Raw genomic sequence first — 23,403 nt, 5'->3', positions numbered from 1 at the left:
TAATGGTGACCTGGTCTCTAGTTTGAATTCAACAGACAATAAAATGTAGACTGAATAAATGTATACAACTTGCACGTTGGCAACCACAAAGAGTTCACTGCTCTTCAAGGGGAAAAAAACTGGCAAAAGTCTCCTGAAATGTCAGATGACTGAGGTTTAAGATGTTTAAAATCGATATTATCTTAGCGCTGTAAGGTTAAAATACAATTCTAAATGAAACAGATACTGTGTGATATGATTAAACTTGCCCATTCTGCTGCATACTTCACATTCTCTTTTGTGTCTGCATGTAATCCACTCTCAATAATAAATAAACTACCAGATGCTGGAATGAACAGCTTGTCCCAATAAGTCCACTGCATGGAAAATACAGATGAACGTGCATTAAAAATCCAGTACCAATTATGAGTCTCAGGGGAGTTCAGACTGCTGCCCAATCCCTGGGGAGAGACTTGAATTGCTCCAGAGCGACCCCTCTGGCCAGTACAAGTATTGCTGGAAGTCCCATCCAGTTGGCGGCCAAATTAATCACTAATGTCAGCAAGTACAACTCCACTGAAGTCAATGTAATTACACCCACAAATGTCAGCAGTGAACTTGGGCCTAGATATGTAAAGCAGGGAAACAATGAAGAAGTCTCCAGGCTTCAACAGGGAAACAAAGGAATACCAGGGAAAAGAGACATAACATACTTTACTTGCCTTCCAAGACCCAATCTTCTTCTCATTTCTCTGGATTAGGAGATCTTCAGCTATGTCCCTTATCTGTGGCTGAACACAAGATTATCAGTATGTTCATATGCCAAGTATTAAATTCTTCTTGTTTAATGTGCAGGCTATAATGGGTTTGGATATAAAATGCTCCCAGTTTTTAAGTCATCTGCTTCAGAAAAGGTAGATTTGATCAGGCAGCCCCCTTGCAGCCAAAACACCCACCTAAATCAAGGGAAGATTCTCTGAATAAGAGCTGCATGGTCAAACGCAGCATGTTTGGTCACCCTGAATTATGAAGATGGATGGAGAATGTCATCTGGTTTCAATTCCACTAAATAAACACTAAAGCAGCTGTTCTCAACCAAATTCTAAAGCCCCGAGCCCAGCATCTCCTATGGGGCTGAAGCTGGGCACCCCAAGCCCCGGTGCCCCCTATGGGGCTGAAACTGGGAGTGGAGCCCGGGGCTAAAGCCATAAGCCCTGGCGCCCTCCGCAGGCCTGGAGTCAGGATCAGAGTTGCGGGACTGAAGGCAAGCCCTGGCACCTCCATGGGGCTGAAGCCAGGAGCAGAGCCACGGGGCTGAAGCCCCGAGCCTCAGCACCCCCTGAGGGGCTGAAACAGGATGCAGAGCTGTGGGGCAAAAGCCACAAGCCGTTCCTCCCTCCCACAGCTGAAACCCCAGCCCCCCCAACCCAGGGGCTGAAATCCAGAGCCCAGAGTCCCCGCCCATGACTGAACCCCTGAGCCTCTCAGGGCTAAAGCTCTGAGGCCTCCCACCTCCCCACACCCAGTGGCTGAAACCAGGAGACCTGAAACCCCCACCCACCGCTGGGCCCTGGAGTTTTTATAGTATGTTGACGGGTGGGGGGGCTAGGAAAGAAAAAGGTTGAGAATCCCAGCTTTAAAGGACCTTTTTATCCTTTCACTTTGTGATAAGATAGGGAACATAGTAAGGAAACATAAATGGAGGTAGAAAAAGACCAAAGCTACTATGATTGTTACAAATCATAGTCTTGCAAATAAAATAATTTGGCTTACTTAAAAACCTACAAAATACAGATTCGTGAAAAGTGTCCAGTGCTCTAAATCAACAAATAGAGAGATGGACAATCCAATCTGCCCAAATTTTTGTAAGCCCTTTGAAACCTCTTTATGTTAAAAAAGAATTAAAACTAAGTTACATGTCTGATTTGAATGAATTCAGTGCCTGGTTGGAAACGGCAGGTTTTGCCTCAATCAGTACAACACAAACTCTCCATTCAGTTTGTGTGTGTCTGCTAAAAACAGGATTTTTTGCTATTCTCAGCAGCAGTGTAATTCCCCCTACCACTCATAGATTCCATCCTAGCTACACTGCCATAAAAGTCAGTGAGGTGGAAGCTATGCGATAGCAAAAAAGCTAGAGGACGATGTGCCAGCAGGAGAAAAGCTCTCCCTACTCTGAACACTCATGTGTAATTTAATTGATCATTCTTTAATGTAACCAGTCAGAAGCCAGGCCTGTAGCCAGCCAGTCTTCCCACTTGGCAGCTCTGCAGGAGGCCTGGAGTAACTCCTGTAGGCGATACAGCTTCAGGTGGGAGGACATGGGCAGCGTGAGAAACAGGAGTAGCAAAGTGTGGGAAACCAGCTCACTTGCTTGTGCTCTTGTCTCCCTGAGCATCTCTCCAACTCTTTTCTGTGGAGCTGGATTTCTTCTGGGTGTGACTATGTGTGGTGGGGGGGTAGAGAGGGTGAACTCTGATGCAAAGAAACAACTTTTCCCTACATTGGCTGGCTGTGAAGGCAGCATCAACTGCCTTCTTCAGCTTCAGTGGCTAACGAGGCCATCAGCAGGATTGGGCTATTAGAGGGGAAAAAACCTCATTCGCAGGCATCAACTTAACACTGCAAGCTATATGCACAAGTCACTTCCCTTCAGTTTAATTCAATATGAGCTATGATTGACTGTCATTTTTCTGCACCATCTTACCCTAGCAATAAGCTACATCTCAGCATGAAAACAGTACTGGGATGGGCCATATCTGAAACATTACCTTTGTTTTTCTACGTGCCCCAGATTGTTCTTTTGCCAGGAACAATGGCAGCCACTTTTTTTCTAGCCTCATCTGGACATATTTTTGAATTTCTAGCAGAACTGCTGCGGAAAGTCGATCATGAAGTATGCGTCCCCAGCCTCCACCTGACTGCATTAGCTAAACAATCCAAATACAATAACAGGTTAGAGAAGCTCTTTTGCGTATGGGCAAATGTTACTTATCCCTTGTGATAGATGCAATGCTATGGAAACATGGAACATTCAAAGACTATTGTGTTAGCTTCATAAATATTAAGTGTATCTATATGGGCTGGCTAGTGACTGCATTCCTGGCTAAATGGGTCAGATAAGGAATGGCTCCTGCAGGAACTAAAGTCAATGGGAGAAATTAACAAAAATTCCCAATAATGAAACAATGCAGGTAGCAAGTCTTTTTCAAGTTTCGACCCCTGAGGAATAGCCTGACCTAGTTCAAAGGCCTTGGGGCACAAACGATTTGAAACTGTATAAAATACCTTCCCTGAGTTGAGGAGGGTCTCACACACATCACCCAAAAACCCGGGAGGAGGTGGTCAGGGGACAGGGAGCAGGGGGGGTTGGACAGGGGGTGGTGTCCCAGGAGGTCCCAGGAGGGGGGCAGGGGAGGTTGGATAGGGAGTGGGGTCCTGGGGGGGACAGTTAGGGATGGGGGTCCCAGGAGGGGGCAGTCAGGGGACAAGGAGCAGGGGGGTTGGATGAGTGGGGGATTCTGAGGGGAGCAGTCAGGGGGCAGAAAATGAGAGGGGGTGGAGGCCAGGCTGTTTGTGGAGGCACAGCCTTCCCTACCTGGCCCTCCATACTGTTTTGCAAAGCTGATGTGGCCCTTGGGCCAAAAAGTTTGCCCACCCCTGTGCTAGGAATACCAAAAATACAAAAATAAATCGCAATTAAATAATCTGTTAGAAAAATAAACTGGGTATGCATCAAGTGGCGGCTAATTAAAATGGACGCCTCTCAGTCAACACAAAGTTCTGCTGGAGTAAAGACGTATTTGTATAATTGTTATTGTGATGATTTCAGGAATCTGCAGACAGCTGATGAATTCTATTTGAAGCTGGAGTCTCTCTATGTGAATCTGGGTCAGACTGCAAACTCTATTTCTAATGTGGGGCTTATTGGTCTTATCTTCTGTCTTTTGCCTCATATTGAGTTAACACCCACAGGAGGTAACAAGAGACATTCTTGCACCTGGCACTGGGCTAACAATAGACGGTTGTTGAACTCTGGTGATCATCCATTTAAATGGTGTACGCATGGACAAAGATGGCTACTGCTCCTGGTGGGGGGAGGGAGTAAACAGTCAACAGCTCACCTGGTGAGGGACTTTGATTACCTGACAAAGGGAACTGGAAACTATAAGATAAAAGGTCTTTCAACAGCCACTGTAGAGAGCAAAAAGGCATTGTCTGAAGGGGTCAGAGAGAGACTCAGTGATTCAGAGGAGAAGCCATATGCAGAAGAAGAATCCTGGACACCCAAGATGACTATGACCTAAGCCCAAAGAACAGTCAAGATTGGCGAGTAAACTGAGGCAGGGAAATGTGTAAAGGCATTTTATTGATTTGTCTAAAAATGTATAATTCTTTAGCTATCTACAGGAAAGAGTGATTACTTTTGGAACCTTTCAAGGTCTGTGTGTCTGTCTGCTTCCACCATCATGAGTCCCAAAGGAGGTGAACTGTAAGTTTGAGTGCCCACAAAGTGGATCTCTGGGAAAGGGTGTGTTTAAGCAACTGGGGTGTCTATGTGGGCTCAGCACTGGTCCTGGGGGACTCGGGCAGCTGGACCCTGAAGTCCCATTTATGCAAAGGGGTAACAGACAGAGATCTTGCCCAGAAAATGTGCCAGAGATGCACAAAGAGATGGTGGAGGAGCCTATTCTGACTCAGGAAGCTTAAAGCCTTTATGGCCAGTATGTGGGACCCAACCACAGCAGCCTGGAGCGTGTCCATCAGCGGGAGATCTGCCAGAACTGTGACAGCTGTGTATAAATATTGTTTTATATACTGATACCTGGTCTTGTTGTTCTTTTGTAGCTGGACTATTGGGTCCAAAGAAGTATTTTTTATTTAGGTACTTGTTCTTAATATCTTTAGATTTTTCCTCTCTTTTTTCTTTTTCCTTATGGAGCATCCTTCTGAATTGTTCAATATCTATCCAGCACATGAGATCCATGCTACAAAGAAATCAATGAGAATATTCTTCATTATTCCATGTTGATATCATTTTCATTAGAATTCTAACAAGTTATTATTTTAATTACAATTAACAGAAGTGGAATCAAGTGTCCAGATCTTGCATGCTCTATCAGGGATAGACTTTTTGCCTCGGTTGTTCCCTACTAGATGAGAAATAAGCTAACATGAGAACGACTATGCCACTTGTTCAACAATCAGATGTAGAAAGGGAATGCCTTGAAGTCTCAGTCTACAGTGGACCAGACCATATAATTTCTTTGATGAATTTGCCTCTTGTGCTCTTTTTGAATCATCTATTAATAAATTCCTATTTCCTCAACTATTTTATTATCCATATTAAAAGATGAATAATTTCTACATAAAATTCCTGGTCTGTAAATTGCTCATAATCAGTTCAATATGAGTATTTGATATTAAAAATTCCAGCTTTTTAATGGGATAATCTTGATTGGACACACAGGTTACATGATACTGGTTTTGTTCCTTCATTGGAGAAGAGAAATATTTACAATACTCACACTTCCAAGTTCACTTTCTATGATTATTCTCTTTTAAAATTTGGTGTTTCTGTGAACGTTCCTGACAGTAAACTTGTTTGCTAGAATATTTCTGCAGAAAGTGAAACATGCAGAGGGAGATCCAGCCAAACCATTTAAATTTCTTGTTCTAATAAATATTTGCTGACTTTTGTTTCATTTTTTGAGGTATTAGCTCATGGGTAAAATTTACAAAAGTATTTAATTGACTTAAAAACTGAAGTCTCATTGTCAAAAGTCTCTTGGGTACTTTGGAGTTTAAGTCCTATTAGGACTTAGTCTCCTTAGTAGAGCTGGTTGGAAAAATTCTAACAACAACGTTTCACTGGAATTTGCCGATTTGTCCAAATTGGAATGTATAACGGAGACAGTTCAGTTTCAAAAAACGTTCAGCTGGAACACTGCCTCGTTTCCTAGCAGTTCACCCACCCAGTTCCTTGGCAGCCCACTATGCAGACTGCCTCAGAGTTGGGGACCACAGGGCTTCCCGGGTCTGCAGCTATGGGGCAGCTTGCTAGGTAGACTTCCTCAGAGCCAGGGGCCCTAAAGCTTCCAAATCAGAACAAAACCATAGTTTAAAATCTCAAAATCCTCCATGAAACAGAATGCCTTTTCTCCACAAAGCTCTGCACCTGTCACTCAGGCATTTTTGACTCTTTTGCTCTATGCTAGTCTATAATTATATTACCGTTTACCCTGGACGAGTAGACAACACCCTCAGCATTAGTTTAGGGGAACCTAATTTAAAGAAACGGATGGGTGTAAAAAGGGATTGGAAGGTTGAAAAAGGAAATATTTTAACTATTTTCAGCAGTTACTTAAGAACTGAGTACTTTTGCAATTTTCTGGAATGTTAAAAATATGGGGACTAATGTGGGAAGATATAGGGAAGTTAGGCGCAAACCCCGCATTTACTTCTGTTGAAATCTTTATTTTACATATGTAGGCTCAAATTTTGAAAATTGTGTGTGCATGCATAAATTACACATGCAGTTACTATGATGGTGTACTTAACTGTGTTAACTACATGAACCAAAACTGCAGTTGCTTACACACTTGTGATAGCTGTGTGCCCAAATTCTGTGTGTATATATTTGTCATTCTGAGCCTTCAATTTGAAAAAAAAAAATAGATTCAAAAAAAGAAGGTTTAATTCATTATAGATCGAAGTCTGTGTTGGGCGCATGCCTTTAAATGGCCCTGGGACACATGCAGGCAGCATTTGACCACAAATGATTTCATCACAGGAGATTTATTCCTAGCAAACAGCTGAGACTGCCATTCTGATGTCTGAACAAAATTCTCATTTTAATGCATACATATAATTCTCAAAAAAATGGATAGATTGCAATCCTGTAACCCTTACATAGCCAAAAATCCCATAAAAGACAATGGGCATTTTGAGTGCAGAAATTATTGAAAAACAACAAACATACACTGCAGAATGCTCTTCAAGAAAGAGTCGGAACTGTTCTAACTCCAGTCCGTTGCGGATCAGGTCGTGAAGGCTACAACCTCTGTATTCCTCAGGGACTTCACTTAAGAGCTGTGCTTCTCGGAGAACATCAGCCTGAGGTAGGGGACTGACTTCAGGAGCAACACTCTAACGGAAGAAACAATTTCAATTATATAAAGAAGTCTTCTACCTCTATAACCTGGACAATCTAATAATCCTCCATTAATCCCTCTGTATTGTTTTCAATTCCTTCTCTTCTGTTGTTGCTAATTGCTGCCATGCAGTCACTTTTTCTCCTGTCACGGGAAACACTGCTCTGTCATAACCAAGCAGACAAGGAATGATGCTGCTACACAGAGATTATTACCACTACTGAAGAGAGAAGAATCTGTCTTGATATAAAAACTTCCCGATTCCTAAGGAAATAAGTTGCATATATCACTAAGGTTTGTCATCGGCTTTATTTTAAACATATTGGGCCAGATTCTATCCTTAAATAAACCAGTCACTCAACTGAAATCAAAGGATTTCCTCAATATTTAGGGCCCAATCCACCTCCCACTGAAGTCAGTAGAAGTCAGACCATTGACTTCAATGGAGGTGGGATCAGGCCCAAATACTGATGTAACTGAGAGCAGAATTGGAACCATAATTAAAACAATGATGGCTGTCAAGCATTCATTTGAAAATTAATACTAGTGAACAGCACTGTTGGTCCATCAAACCTGCTCACAGTCTCCTTTCATTGCTGATACATAAAGTGTTAAGCCTCTGAGATAGAAATCAAGTTTGTTTTTGTTAGTAGGTGCTTGTCTTACCTCATCCTTCTTGGAAACACTCTCTTGATGCAAAGACTGTAGCTTTCTAAAGTACGCTGAGTCCAGCTGTCGACTTTCTTCCACCAGCTCCACCTAATAAAAATAATATCTTATGTCATTCCCAAAGTACATATTATAGAAAGATGGAGAGCTGGGCAGGCAACTTGCCAATGACAGTGGGTAGAAAAGAAACACCCTTGCCAATAACAAGACAGATGTTTAAAAGAAAAAAAAATCACTGCAAGTTGCATCTCTCTGAGAGCCACTGAGAAGCAGCAATCCAGTTCTTAGAACTTTAGCACTCACTAGGAAATGATGCTCACCACCAATTTTGAAACATGAGCACCTCAATAGAGAATCCAACCAATAAATATTAAAGCTATAAGACAACTATTCTGTGCTTTTCCTGTTTTGTTCCATATTGTGTCAGTTGGTGCCTTTAGACTGTAAATTGTTCAGGGCAAAGACTTGAGTGGTATTTTTTAATCTATGTAGCCCCATGCACATATATGGTGCTTAACAACAACAACAACAGTAATCTTGCATTTGTATGCTCAGATCAGCAATTAGGTGCATAAGTAACTGTTTTGTGCATCTATGTGTTGGTTGGAATGTTCAAATGTGTCAACTAGACATTTACCAAACTTGGACCTACAGGTTGTAGTGGTGCAGTAATCCATCACAGACAGACTTCCCCCACCATGGTCTTAATTATGAAAGAGCTTATATGAAAGAGAAAAGACGATATTTCCAAATAAACATCTATCTAGACACTAATACCATACTCAGCATCGTATATCTGAACGTCCACGGGCCACAATCTAACTCTGTTGCACTGCTGGAAAACCCTTTTCCGTTTCTTCGTTGTTGGGTTGTTGTTTTTTGAGAAATAATATGTAGTTTTAAAACAAGTAGGAAAATAATTTCAGACCATTTTGTACAAAGATTAAAGAGAGAATTGATAGAAGTGGGATGAGACACCATAATGAAAAAGGTTTGATTTGGTGTTTGGGTTTTTATAAAAGATATTTTGACCATGCCTCAAATGTATGATTTAAGCCTCTCTTTTATTGCTGGTTGAAATATCTTGTTTTCTATGGACTAAATGAACCTGTTCTGTGTTGCCAAGCAAGCTGGGAAAGAGGACACAGGGAGTCTCCTCTCCCTAAAGAAGCAGCAAAGCTGGATCTTTCCTAGAAGGAGAACTAAGTTACTGAAGAGTGGATTGGATCAAGAGGGCATAGTCTGAGAGGAGCAGCACAGAGCTTTCCAGAGCATGTGCTATTCTGTCCACCCTAAGGAATATGTCTTCTCCTTTTTGCTGGACCCAACAGTATCAGGCCCTATATTTTTTTACGCATCTGCCCAACTCTCTTCTGTTATTAGAGTATTGACATTTGAAAAGTTTATGCACAACCATACAACAGCAAAGCAAAGCACCACCTGTGCAGAAAGGGTGATAAAAGTTTCTCATTATATCACTAACAGAGACATTGTAGGCTGCATGCATGAAATTAACATAAAGCAATCATAGAAGGTTTTAGATTAAAACAATATGTTAAAAGAATGTTCAGAAAATGTCATCCCTCTTTTAATAAAAAATATTAAGAATTATGCTTTACAATGAAACCACTTGGTCAGAGGAGCTACTATTCTCAGTATATATTAAGTGTTAATAATGTTTGCAAAAGGTGTAATGCTTAGTATAACATTAGTCTGGCAAAGTCTAAATGGAATTTCATACTAATGAATGGGTTGGCCAATTACACCGTTGTTTTTGTGGATACAGACTAACACGGCTACCCCTCTGATACTTGATAGCATATTCTGTAGATCACTAAGAATGTAGTTGAAATATGTGACAAAGCTTGGAAAGAGAAGAGATTATGGCATAAAATGTACAGCATGGCAAAATTCTGTTCTCAGGCCTGTCAGTCTTCAACCTTGATATCCTGGTCTCCCCATATGTGTGGCATGCTCATAGCTGTTCATGCATGTAGAGAGAATATAATAATAATAATAATACTTTTCACTGCTATAGTGATTTCCAATAAAAGATCTCAAAGTGCTTTACTAATATTAACAAATATACCCTCATCTATGGAGGTGTTATTATGTAATGCTCTTTTCTTTACATATAATAAAAGAAGGCCACTTAACCCAAGGTTATAGTGAAACTACGAGGATCAGAACCCAGGTTTCCAGATTCCCATTCCCATTAAACAGATCTCTGTCCCTCCTCACCTAATCCACAGATACACTTTATGAATCTGAGAGCAAAACTTGGTCCTAATTTTTGTAACCGCTCGTGAGCAGTTGCATTTCCCAACATACTCTTAAACAAAGTCCACATACAGAATACAGTCAGAACACACAGCCTTGCCTAATTACTTCTTGTTCTGATTTTTTTGTAAGAAGCAAAATTGGAATTTCCAACTTTCTCTTCTGGCTTTGCTGTTTTTATAGTTTCTCCCTCAGGATCGCTCAGCCCTTACTTTAGATCCTCTGTCTAGAGAGCCACTCCCATCTCATATCTGGATTGGACACTGGGCAGGCTGCCTCAATAAGCCTGCAGAATACACTTAATTCTTTCACAGGAGGCTCACCACGTGCTTACATGGTAGAGTGTTTCAGGCAAACACTCCTCGTCTGTTGTACAATATTTCCTCTTACTCTAAGCATTAGCCACAACTTAATTCTAAGCACTAAGACATGTTTGAGGCAGCTAGTCTTGACTTAGGGTCATTATAATGACACTCTGACAACACTGCTTATTATCTCTTCATGGTAAAAAAAATGACTCCTTGACCACTCATGCTAAGTAAAATCAAAGGTGACCTTTAGTCAATGGTGTGATTATGAGACAGCACAGAGCACACCATACCACAGGGAAAGCCTGTGCCTCAGGAAGTTACATTCCCTCCCAGAACAGACTGGTCCAGTTTATTAGAGAACAGTGCAGGTTGCATCTACAGAACGGTGTAGCCTGCTCTCCACAATGTGTCCTACTCACTCCAGGGGTCAGTGCAGAGGGGAACTGCAGCAATGGCCCCATTCTTTCCCTTATGAGGAACACTGAGGGAGCAGTACCTGCACTCACTCAAGCCCAGTAACTGGAATGGGGATGATCAAGGGACAGAATAAAGGGCACTCACTAGCTGGCCCTATATAAGTTACCTTTCCATAAATGCATTTGTCTACTTCCACCATTTTCATCCATGGTACCAGCAGAAGGGTGAGGATATATTCTTCTGCTGGGTCAAAAAGATCCTCATAAGGTGGCTCAATTTTCTGATAAATCTCATTTTTCTTATCCTGTTGCAGTCCAATATCCATGCTGGCAGAAGGAGCAATGTAAGTGGCATAAAGGAACTACAATAAAAGAGAAGACAACAGTTTTTTAACCACCATCCATTCTAATGGCCACAGTAAATAAGTTAGTTAAAGACGAGTGTGGTAGCAAACTGTTTTTTATTATCCTAGTTACTCTCTCGAACACATCATCTTTCCCCCGCTTCCTCTATTCCCTCGATGCTACTAAGTTTTCCAAAATACAGTTTATGCCACAGCTCCCTGACTTCCTTACTCCTACATTTTCTGCTTATTAAAAGCTTCTTTGATGCCAAAATCATGCATAACGGTGATGGTAATGCTTACACAGAGACATTTTGCTGATCCTTAGTTACATTCAAGCAATCACAATAACAACAACAAATGCGGATCTTCATCTTTGAGTTACACACTGTTATTACTCTACACATTTAACTGTAACAGGATGCACTGTTCTGTAGCACAATAAACCATTTTGTGAAAGATGGTTACTTCTTGCTTTTTAGAAACCAAGCCAAGCAAGATTTTGGAATTTTAACCTAAAATTGAAAATTTGAAATACCAATAAGACTGCAGTCCTGCTTCGGGATCCACTAGCATGGACTTCTGTGCTTATGCAGACCCCCACTGATTTCACTGGGACTCGGCCACAGCACAGGAGCCCACTTCAGTGTATCCCAATGGAGTGCTGGGGCCTAAAGCCTCACCAAAGCAAACATCTATGAGTCTATGATAAAATTCATATAGTTTTAAACATTCTAGACTTTTGTTGTTATCAGCACCTTATATCACTAAAGTTGTAAGAATATTCAAAGATATAATGCAGGGGTCTGAAAATCGCGGCCTGCAGGCCATCTGCGACCTGAGAACCTCCCCACTGAGGCCCAGGGAGGAGAGATGCATGCAAACAGGCTGCCAGCAATCTCAATTACAGGCACCGTCCCCCGCAGCTCCAAATGGCTGGGGGAGAGGGACAGAGATACCACCACTAGTTGCCGGGCAGAGTCAGTCATGGAGGTAGCATCATTGGTTGCCGGGCAGAGGCAGCCATAGAGGCAGCATCACTTTTTCCCCCACAATGAATATAAACAAGTCAAAATACGGAACACAACTATCTGATGCACACCTTGCTGCAATCCTGCAGGTTTCAACTGCTCAGTCACTGACGCCGAACATCAACAAACTGACAGAACTGAAGCGTTGCCAGGTGGCTGGCCAACACTAAAAACTCTCTGGGAGGTGAAGAATTGTATAAAGTTGTATGACAGTTTTATTATTTCTAAGAAATTCAAAATAAAAAATACAATATAAACGTTTTCTTTTCTGAACACCATCTTCAGTCACATTATTGGCCCGCTGGGAGGATTTGAGGACTGGCACTGGCCCTAAGGTAAATTGAGTTTGAGACCCCTGATATAATGCAACTTTTGGGACAGATTCTGAGCTGGGGTAAATCCCATGGCTCACTGACTTGAATGTGGCTACACTAATATACACCAGCTGAGAAAATAGCCTTCCCTGTTTTGTCTCACTCAGCTTAGACAGTGAAGTAAGGCTGGTCAGTTTTACTTTCTGGTTCTCACGCACTAATAAAATACTATTGTGTTTCAGTGTCAAACACAGCAGAGGAACGTTTGAATAGTTAAAAAATAACTTCTCTTTTCTTTATTTAGCATATCAAGTTATGTCAAACTTCAACCATAAAAAAACCAAACCCAAAATCGTTACTAACCTTTCTATAACTGTTGTTCTTCGAGATGTGTTGCACATGCCCATTCCAATGTATATGTGTGTGCACCCCGAGCACAGTTGCATGAATTTTTTCCCCTAGTGGTATCCATTGGGTCAGCTCCAGTGACCTTGGATGCCTGCCAGCCCCGTGCCCCTTCAGTTTATTTTTACTGAGTGACTCCAATAAGAGATGGAGGGTGCGTTTTTGAATGGACATGTGCAAGAGATCTTGAAGAACAACAGTTACAGAAAGATTAGTACCCATTTTTTCTTCTTCGAGTGCTTGCACACGTCCATTCCAATGTAGGTGACTCACAAGCAGTTGTGCAGGAGGTGGGCTCAGAGTTCAAGGACAGGCTGACTGCAAGACTGCACGGCTGAAGTTGGCATCGTCTCAAGTCTGCTGGGTGTTGGAATAGTGTGTTGAGAACGTGTGCACTGACAACCAGGTTGTTGCTCTCCAGATGTCCTGAATAGGGACTTGTGCTAGGAAGGCAGCTGAGGAGGTGTGGAATGAGCAGTCAGATTAGCTGGAGGTAAAATGCCCATGAGTTCGTAGCATGTCCAGATGCATGAAGTAATCCAGGATGAAATTATCTGGGCAGAGATGAGGAGGCTCTTTCTTGTGTCTGCTATTGTGATGAACAACTGAGTTGATCTGCGGAACTGTTTGGTCCTTTGTACGTGGAGAGCCAGAGCCTGTCTAAGATCTGAAGGGTGCAAGTGCTGCTCCTCTCTGTTCACACAGGGTTTAGGGCAGAATACCAGCAGGAAGATTGCTTGACTGGAGTGGAATTGTGGCACCACCTTTGGGAGGAACGACAGGTGTGGATGCAGCTGAACCTTATCTTTGAAGAAGATCGTATATGGGGGCTCTGATGTAAGGGCAAGGATCTCTGATACCCTTCTGGCTGAAGTGATGGCCACTAAAGAGGCCACTTTCCAGGAGAGGTGTAACAATGAGCACATTGCTAGCCTCTCAAATGGTGGCCCCATGAGCTTTGACAAGACAAGGTTTAGATCCCAGGGAGGAATGGGTTCTCTAACCTGGTGGGTATATCCTCTTCAAGTCTTGGAGAAAATGGATCACGATCTCGTGTGAAAAGACGGATTGGTTGTCGACCTTGGGATGGAAGGCTGAGATGGACACTAGGTGGATCTTGACTGAAGAGAAGGCCAGACCTTGTTGTTTCAGCAGCAGAAGGTACTCCAAAATGAGCTGCAGAGTGGACTGCATAGGTGGAATTCATAGAGAATCATAGAGTATCAGGGTTGGAAGGGACCTCAGGAGGTCATCTAATCCAACCCCCTGCTCAAAGCAGGACCAATCCCCAATTTTTGCCCCAGATCCCTAAACAGCCCCCTCAAGGATTGAACCCACAACCCTGGGTTTAGCAGGCCAATGCTCAAACCATTGAGCTATCCCTCCCCCCATTGGGAGGACCAGATGGAGAACCGCTTCCATTTTGCAAGGTAGGTGGCCTTCTATTGCCCAGTAGGACACTCTACGGACCTGCTCTGAGCAAGCCTGCTCCTCAGGGGTCAGCCATGGAGCTTCCAGGCTGTCAGATTAAGGGAACTGAGTTGCGTGGTCTCGAGAGATCTGTGGTCTTGAGGTGTAGCAGAAGCAGTAATGGAGTTTCCACTGAAAGTCCTAAGAGGGTGATGAACCAACGTTGCCTGGGCCACACTGGGACCATGAGAATGACCCACGCTCGGTCCTGCTTCATCTTTGTCAGAACCTTGTGACTCAGTGGGGTAGGTGGAAATGCAAAATACAGATGTTTTGTCCATGACAACAGGAATGTGTCTATGAGAGACCCTGGGCTCTGGCCTCACAGGGTATAGAACTGATGGCATTTCCTGTTGTTGCAGGTAGCAGACAGGTCTATAAGAGGAGTCCCCCATCACTGGAAGATGTCCCTCGTGATGTCCAGTCAGAGGGATCCTTCATGGTTAGAGGAGAAAGACCTGCTGAGGTGATCTGCCAGCTGGTTTCTGTGTTCCCAGAAGATAGGACGATTCTAGACTGATTGAGTGAGCAATGCAGAGCTCCTACAGCTGGATTATTTCCTGACACAGGGGGGAAGATTGTGCCCCTCCCTGTCTGTTTATGTAGAACATGGCCATCGGGTTGTCTGTGAGAACCAAAACAGTCTCATTTGTAATGTGGAGTAGGAACACCTGGCAGGCTAGGTGCCCCCGGAGCTTCCTGACATTGATATAAAGGGAAAGCTCTTCTTGACGGGGTTGTCAGGCATCCAGTTTTCGACCAGAATGCCCGGTCGAAAAGGGACCCTGGCAGCTCCAGTCAGCACTGCTGACTGGGCCATTAAAAGTCTGATCAGTGGCACAGCAGGAGCCCGGGGCTAAGGCAGGCTCCCTACCTACCCTGGCTCCGGGTGGCTCCCAGAAGCAGCCGCCAGGTCCCTGTGGCCCCTAGGCACATGGATAGTCAGGGAGGCTCCACGAAATGACCCCGCCCCAAGTGGTGGCTCCACAGCTTTCATTGGCCAGGAACCGTGACCAATGGGAGCTGAAGGGGGCGGTGCCTATGGGCATGAAGGCAGCACACACCACCAGAGCCACCTGGCCACCCAGGAACCTACATGCCACAGGGACCTGGTGGCTGCTTCCTTGGAGCCGTGGTAAGCACCGCCTGGACTCCGCATACCCCGCTGCACCCCACCCACTGGCCAAGCCCAGAGCCCCCTCCCACACCCCAAACGCCTCATCCCTGGCCCCACCCCAGAGCCCACACCCCCAGCCGGAGCCCTCGCCCCTCTTCCCTCCCCCCCACATCCCAACCCTCTGCCCCCAGCCAGTCATCGAGGTATGGGAATACATGAACTCCCTTTTTTCTGAGTAAGGCTGCCACCACTGCCATGCATTTGGTGAAGCTCTATGGAGCAGCCAACAGGAAGGACCGCAAACTAACAATGAACTTGTTCATAACAAATCTTAGGAATCTTCTATGGCTTCGGAAAAATCAATATGTGGAAGTGTGCGTCCTTTAGCTTGAGAGCAGCATACCAATGCCCTGGATCCAGTGAGGTAATGATGGAAGCCAATGAGACCATGCAGAACTTTACGTTCCTGAGATAGCGATTGAGACGATGCAGGTCTAAGATTGATCTGAGACCACATTTAGCTTTTGGGATTAAGAAGTAACAGAATAGAACCCTTTCCTCTTAGGTGGAACGGAACCTCTTCCACAGCTCCCACCCGACAGAGGAACTGGACTTCTTCTAACAGTTGCTCATGAGAAGGGTCCCTGAAGAGGGACGGGGGGCTGGAAAGTTGGGGTAGACAAAAATTGGATGGTGTAATACACTTCTACCATGCTTAGAACCCAGCAATCTGAGGTAATGTGGACCCAGGCACTGAGGAAGTAGAGGAGCTGGTTGGAAAACAAAGGGATAGCTGGATCCATTGTTGAGGGGATTGTAATGTTGACCTCGAGCATCTCATCAAAACGAGTGCTTTGAGATCCCTGAGTGCCTGGGCCCAGTCTGCACAGGGCCTGCTAAGGAGGATTGCAAAGGGGGCTTATATCTAAACCCCCTGCTCTTCCTCCTCTGTTGATCTTGCCTGACTGGTTGGGCAAAGTAGTGGCCAGTCTGTTGGGACCTATAGTGCCCTCTGGATACTGCCAGGATATATAGACCCAGAGATTTCAAGGTCACTTTGGAGTCCTTGAGGCCATGTAGTCTAGTGTCCATTTGCTCCAAAAAGAGCGATGGCCCTTTAAAGGGGAGGTCTTGGAGAGTTTGGTGAACCTCATGTGGAAACCGCAAGGACTGCAATCACAAGCTCCTGCGCATGGTTACAGCTGTGGCCATTGATCTGGCCACGGAATCAGCAGCATCCAGAGCCACTTAAAGGGAGGCCCATGCCACTGTCTTCCCCTCCTCGAGTAAGGATGAGATCTCTTGTCTAGAGTCCTGGGGGAGCAATTCCCTAAATTTTAGCATGGATTCCCACATATTCAAATCATAGCAGCCTAGCAAGGCTTACTGGTTCACTATACGGAGCGGTAGGCCCCCCCCCATGGAGTAGATCTTCCAGCCAAACAGGTCCAATTTCTTTGAATCTTTCCCCTTGCATATGGATCCCACTTCACCTCGATGATCCCTTTCATTGGCAGCCGCCACAACCAGGGACCCCTGGGGGAGAGTGCGAGAAGAGGAACTCATATCTTTAGCTGATACAAAGTATTTGCATTCTGTGCGCTTCGCTGTTGGAGGGAGGGAGGCAGGGGTTTGCCACCGTGCCTTGACTGGATCTATAATCGCCTCATTGAGTGGTAGAGCCATTCTAGAAGGACTCGCTGCTGACAAAATGTCTAAGAGATTATGTGTTGTCTCCTTAACCACCTCTCCTGTATTCTCAAGTTCAAGGCTACCCTCTTTAGGTCCTGGTCTACCTTGTGGTCATCTTGCGGCGAAGACACCCCTGCTGCCATCACTGCCTTGTCTGGAGAGAAGGATGAGGAGGTTATAAGCAGCTGAGGAGCTTCCATCACTTCTTCAATCTCCACAGAGGCCTGCAGGACTTCCTCCTGAGGCTCGGTGTCAGGTTCAGTACCAGAGTCTGGGTGAGAGGTCTCTCGGCACAGTACTGGGGGTGTCATGCTCTCCAAGGCTACTAAGTATGATTGCCTTGAGAAGCTGTCCTGAGGAGGGAAGATACCCCATGGGTTCCTAAACAGTGATTTCATAGGCGCCGGTCCCCATGGACCTGGCAGCTAAGTGTTCGGTGGCACCCCTCTACTTGGGGCAACAGTAAAAAAGGAATGGCCCGGGGAGCAGCACGGGTGGCTGTGTCAGTGGGGGAGTTAGGACCCCACTTCTGTCTCTGATGACAATGCCGTTTCCTTCAGTGCCACTTATCAGTGTCACAGCGAAGATCACGTGAAGGCTGCCAAAGGGAGTTTTCCCGTAGAGGGCAGACACAGAACTGGTTGAAGTCCGAGCAACAGGTCTCTGCTGTTCAGTGGCACCGGTGGTGCCGAGACTTGAACCTCCAGGGACACTGGTACTGATAGGGAAAGTAGGTCCCCTGGCCGCTGCAAATGGAGGCGACAATACTGCAAACTGGCTGGTACGCTGCCTTCCCAGAGGAGTGGCTCCTGTGCTGGCGTCAGTGGAGCCTGCAGTGGTACCGGAGCTGAGGGCACCTAAGTTGAGGTACCAGGGAGGAAAAGTGGCCTGAAGGGGGTCTTGCTCTGTCTCGGTCCCCCTGCCTGCTTGTCTTCAGCACTGGAGATTGGCTGTTCTCCTGGTGATTTCAATGTTACTTCTGAGGCACTGGAGAAAAAGATCGGTGCCGCAACTCCCAGCCGGTGGGAGAAATGCTCCACACCGAGGCTGAGGTGCTCAGGTGCTGAGTCTGAACATGGCTCCGAGGCGAGTCTTCAGGCTGTCTCCATGAGAAGGACCTTTAGTCTCGCTTCATGGTCCTTTCTGGTGCAGAGTTTGAAGTCGACTTCATTTGCGGCGGCCAGGGGACCTACTTTCCCTATCAGTACCGGCTTCCCTGGAGGTTCAAGTCTTGGCACCACCGGTGCCACTGAGCAAATCTGGCAGCGGTCTTCCCTGTGAGATTCCCCTAAGCACTTGAGACTACTCAAGTGTGGGTCACTCAATGGCACCGACTTGCCACAGGAAGCGGAGGTCTTGAAGCTAGACAACCGAGGCATGCCCCGGCACCGGGATGCAGACGACCCGGCTAACTAAGTGCAGAGGCGTTCAAACTTATCTATTAAAAAAATTAACTACCAACTACAATAACTACTTACACTAAAAAGTAGGAAAAATCATTAGGAGAAAATTGCCTGAGCAATGAGGAGTTCCAGCAACCATTATGGGCAGTAAGCAGGAACTGTAGGTGTGTGGGGTTGGCAGGGCCCTTTATACTGGTACTATGCGTGTGCGGCACCAGAGGGCACTGGAGCTGACTTAATGGATACCACTAGGGCAGTGGTTCTCAAACTTTTGTACCGGTGAGCTCTTTCACACAGCAAGCCTCCTTATAAATTAAAAACTTTTTTAATATTTAAAACTATTATAAATGCTGGAGGTGACGCAGGGTTTGGGGTGGAGACTGACAGCTTGTGATCCCCCCATGTAATAACCTCGCGACCCAGATAAAGGTTCCCATGTGTAGGGGTGAGACTAAGAAACTAACAAATCCATAGGTAAAGCTAAGCTGAGGAACTCAACCAAATGTATCAGATCAATGCACACCCCTGGCTAATTATAAAATAAACTGAAATTTTGCAGATACAGCACTAATTAGACTCATAGTGATGTCAAACCTTGGAAGTTACTTAAAACTAATAAAGTTACAGTTACATCATATTTTAATCTGATCCAACACATTTCACATGTAAAAAAGCCAAGTTAGAAAAAGAACAGTCCAGTCATATAAAGATGTGATATCTATAAAAATAACCATCTCATAAAGGGGTTAGCCATTTTATTCAAGTCAAATTAGACAGCAATAGGATTAAGTTGGTCCACTCATAAAACCACACATGGGAGCTCTGAATTAGTGAAGACCGAAGACCGCAGTGTATTACATTTAACCTGGTCATTTAAATAGCTAACCCTCTTGTAATGTGGCTTTTTAAAAAGCAAAATACATCTTTCTTTGATGGAACTGTTCTCTCTCTCTAAATAGAATTTTTTATATACAAAATGTTTTCATTCAAATGGCTTTCTGTTTGTTTTGGTTTAGAAATTGGAAAAGTGGGGAAAACTAATTTATAATTGTCTTGATAGACAATGTCATAAATTATTAACAGGCTTTGAACTCACTACCTTTGCAACATCAGGGCCTGATGCAGCAGCTGCTCCACTTGTGGAAGTGCTAGTGACACCACTTCCATTTCACATGTGGAGATGCTACAGAATGAGCTCCTACATAAAGCAGATGTTGTATCCATTAGGCTACATATAGTTATTACTTATTAGACATGGGAATTTACAGGTGTTAAATGAGATTTAGGAGGGCTCTAATTTTCCCTAACTAAGGGTATGTCTACATGGTACATGAAGGCCAGGCTCTGACTCAGGCTACAGCCCAAGCCCTACATCCATCCACCCACAGATCAGTCTGAGTCAGGTCAGCAAGCACACGGGACCTGGGTCCTGGGACCCCACTACGGGGTGGGTCAGAGCCTGAATACCACCGTGACTTGGGTCCGAGCCCTGTCATTTTGCAATGTGGATGCACTCGCAGAACTGAGTCAGAAGGTCTGTGTAGTGCAGTATGGATGTTAGCATGGCTGTGAGACCAGGGTCCAGCAATTGTAAACCCAGATTTACAATTCGGTGTGGACACTCAGGTTTACAGTGCAGCGTAGACATATACCCTAAGGACCAGCTCCTCAGTTGCTCTAAACTGATGTAATTCTGTTGACTTCAAGGGAGATATACAGATTTATGACATCTGAGAAGCTGGCACAACCTACCTTTCTATCAAGATTTTTATACTATGCCCATCATTGTAATATCTGAGCCCCCAAGTAGAAATATAGGGCCAGAGTGTGACTAAGTGCTTGTGCTGATGCATGATGGGAGAGGTGACAAGGAACCTTCCACCACCTTGTGTTCCCAAGGGGTGGGTCAGGGGTCAGTCACAACTGCACACCTTGCCCTGGCCTGAATGTAAGGAGTGAATGGGATATTACTGCAAATTGTGCTGGTCATCACAAACAAGTGGAGGAGAAGTGGTGCCCATGGCTTTCTCCTTCTGCACTGTCAAATGGAGCCAGTCAGTTTCAGAGGGAAGAACACATTACATGCTCTTAATGGGTGTATCCAGGAGCACCCCCAGGGTGGAAAACATTTTCGGTGCTCATCTCCACTCTTTGAGCGGCCGAGACCAAAAAAAGCGAGCTGCTCAGCAGTTTGGCTCCTCCTGGAAGCTGGTGTCCAGGGTGACTGCCCTGCTCAACTACTGTGGTGTATCAGAGGCCCTGTTTCCGCTCCATGCAAGGGAACTATAAGAATTACTGTTCTTCCAGATTTTCACTGGGGCTGTGAAACTCCTGAATGGCCCCTATGCGAGCCTGTGCACTAAGGAATTCATAGAGCATTATATTGTGTATTACAAGAGACTTGCTTTAAATTAAATGAACATAAGGCTGTAAAATTCAAATAAAGATCTTTGCATATGTAAAATCTCAGGCCCATCAGACTTAATTTATTCAATGTTTTGCAACTTCAGTAAAACACACAAAGAATTTTCCTACCTTCCAGCTATATATTTTTCTGTAAAAGTATTAAAGTTAGTGATGGGTCCAAACCAAAACCGGAATCTGGAGTCTGATCAGAATTTGCATCTTGAAGTTATTTATAATGGACCAAATGTAAATATACCAAACTTCTGGGAAAGTCAGATTATGATTCAGGTCTGGATTATGAACTCCCAAATTTGGGAGTGTTCAGATCTGGGGTTTTGGTTAAACTCATCCCTAAATGTAAAGATTTTCAGTGTGTAATCTCAGAATGCTTAGGTTTATGCAAAAACACAAAGGATGCTAAGTATTGTTCCCCAACAAGTCCATGATAATAATAACTCTACATCTAAATTGGCTCTAGTATTAAAATACTATATTTCCAATAATGGTATTAAATTTGTCTAACCCTAAATACTATTTTTCATTGCAGATTGCAACTTTTGTTTCTTTATTATTTTTCTTTTTCCAATTCATTTTACACTCCAGCATGTGTGTTTATAGTGAAATAACCCATATATTCCTGGATTATTACTGTCACTCATCTTTTTTCTAGTGCATCACATTTCATCCTCACTTGAGTTTCTTTTATTATACACACTTATATATTAAGGAAACACATGCCAGGGCATATCATAAAGCTTAGATAAAACACTGACCAGGAAAATACAGTGATCAAAGTTTCTTCTTTCTTCTAACTGTGTTATGTACAGAAAATTGTATGAAACACTTGATCTCTCTGAGTAGTAAATAGTAAAATATATGACAATGTGCTGTTAGAAATCTGATTGACATTAGGAGTAGCTGGAATAACTATCTCATTGTTTCAAAGGTGAGTGCAGAATTCGGGAAGGCATCTTTTCCAGAAGCAGGCCCTTTTGATTGGATACAGCTTGACTCTCATCTGTGTTCCAATGAAAACAAGAATAATTTGTGTGCAGCCTTAAAAGGCAAACTTGAGAATGATACCAAATGTTTCAGCACATGTGTTGATTTGTTATATTTCATTTCAGCTGTGATGCTAATGGAACAGTTTCACATATTTCGTTGTGATGTATTTACTTTAATGGTCATGTGTATGTAGCTTTCTGTGATTGCCTAGTAACGCTGATTGTATGATGTTTTGCTGTCACCACCAGGCCAGGGCTGGAAATAAGATAAGACAAGACTAAAGGCTTGCTTTTCAGTCATGTAGCCTTTTACTCCAGGGCAAAGTAAGTATAAAACATGACCAAATCAGAATGGCAGTATTTCATATCCACTTTGCATTGGTGCTAATGACTGCACAAGGTGCAACGCAATGGAGACTCGGGCCCAAAGGCTAAAAATTTCAAAAGTAAATTTGGCTCCTAAATCCATATTAAGACACCTAAATAAAAATTGCCTGATTTTTCAAAGATCCTATGTACCTGCAGCTCCCTTTAATATATAGGTGTTCTGCAGGCACTCAAGGCAGGCCATTCACATATTTAAGTGCCTAAATATGAATTTAGACATCAAACTTTAGGCAACTAGGTTTGACATTTTTGTCTTAAGACAGAGACTGACACATAAAATTTATAATGTGTCCTCCTGAATTTTAGGAAAAAGAGAAAAACTCAACATTGTGACTGCTTTGAGTGTTTGTTATCCCTGAGTTATTGTGGTGTTTCCCTTATTGCCCATGAGTAAGAACGCTTAGATCAGGACAGACAGAAGAATGAAGATGCAGAACTGAGGTGGAATTAAAGAAGCAGGCTGCAACTTTATTAACTCTGAACATGCTGCCCACACTCCGCTCTCACCCCTTCAGACTACCAGGCTCTAGTATGAGATTAACCAGCCTTAAGCATTAACATCCCAATGAGTGAAGATTGACTCCTTTAGTCTAGCCCTCCCTAACTGAAGACAGGATTCAGTTCTGCTACTCTCCCACTCTGAAGGAGAGTGAGGGTACAGACAAAGGGTGTTTTATTCTTCATGCACCTTAAAACATTCCTATGCCCACAGGCTATTCAGGCCCAGGACAAAGTCCCTCAGGCTTCTGTGGACATTGAGGGAGTGACTCAGCCAGTTGTAGCTTCCGCATCCTCCTCCGCAGACAAAGTAGTGGGGCCAGCAGGGGTGACTCCACCACAGGAACTCCTGGGTCCCAGGCTTTGGTTTAGCCCAGAAGCTAGCCTCTAAAGCCTCTCATGTGTACTGGACATTGGACACAAGTATTGACAATAATTACTCTGTTTTATTACCCCTTACTAATGACATTACCACCGAAGTCTAATGTCTATTGTTTGTTTTAATTGTGATCTCTTTTCCTTA

At 44.0% G+C, this 23,403-nt stretch overlaps 1 protein-coding gene across 1 annotated transcript in view; it reads right to left on the bottom strand.

Annotated features, from left to right (window-relative positions):
* The window catches only part of RGS22 (regulator of G protein signaling 22), a 104,543-nt gene that overhangs the window by 22,492 nt on the left and 58,648 nt on the right, over nt 1-23,403 (bottom strand). Inside the window, exons 16-22 of the mRNA XM_043539287.1 lie at nt 10,977-11,171; nt 7,800-7,892; nt 6,962-7,128; nt 4,805-4,967; nt 2,751-2,909; nt 702-770; nt 249-356 (exon numbers count right to left, since the gene is read on the bottom strand). Coding sequence (XP_043395222.1) covers nt 249-356; nt 702-770; nt 2,751-2,909; nt 4,805-4,967; nt 6,962-7,128; nt 7,800-7,892; nt 10,977-11,171 — 954 coding nt within the window. The remainder of the gene's footprint in view (nt 1-248; nt 357-701; nt 771-2,750; nt 2,910-4,804; nt 4,968-6,961; nt 7,129-7,799; nt 7,893-10,976; nt 11,172-23,403) is intronic.

The sequence above is a fragment of the Chelonia mydas genome, chromosome 2 (assembly GCF_015237465.2).
Source record: "Chelonia mydas isolate rCheMyd1 chromosome 2, rCheMyd1.pri.v2, whole genome shotgun sequence".
In the NCBI taxonomy this organism is placed as follows: Eukaryota; Metazoa; Chordata; order Testudines; family Cheloniidae; genus Chelonia; species Chelonia mydas.
Note: the sequence above shows the minus strand (reverse complement) of the source record. Positions and strands in the feature narration are given on the sequence as shown.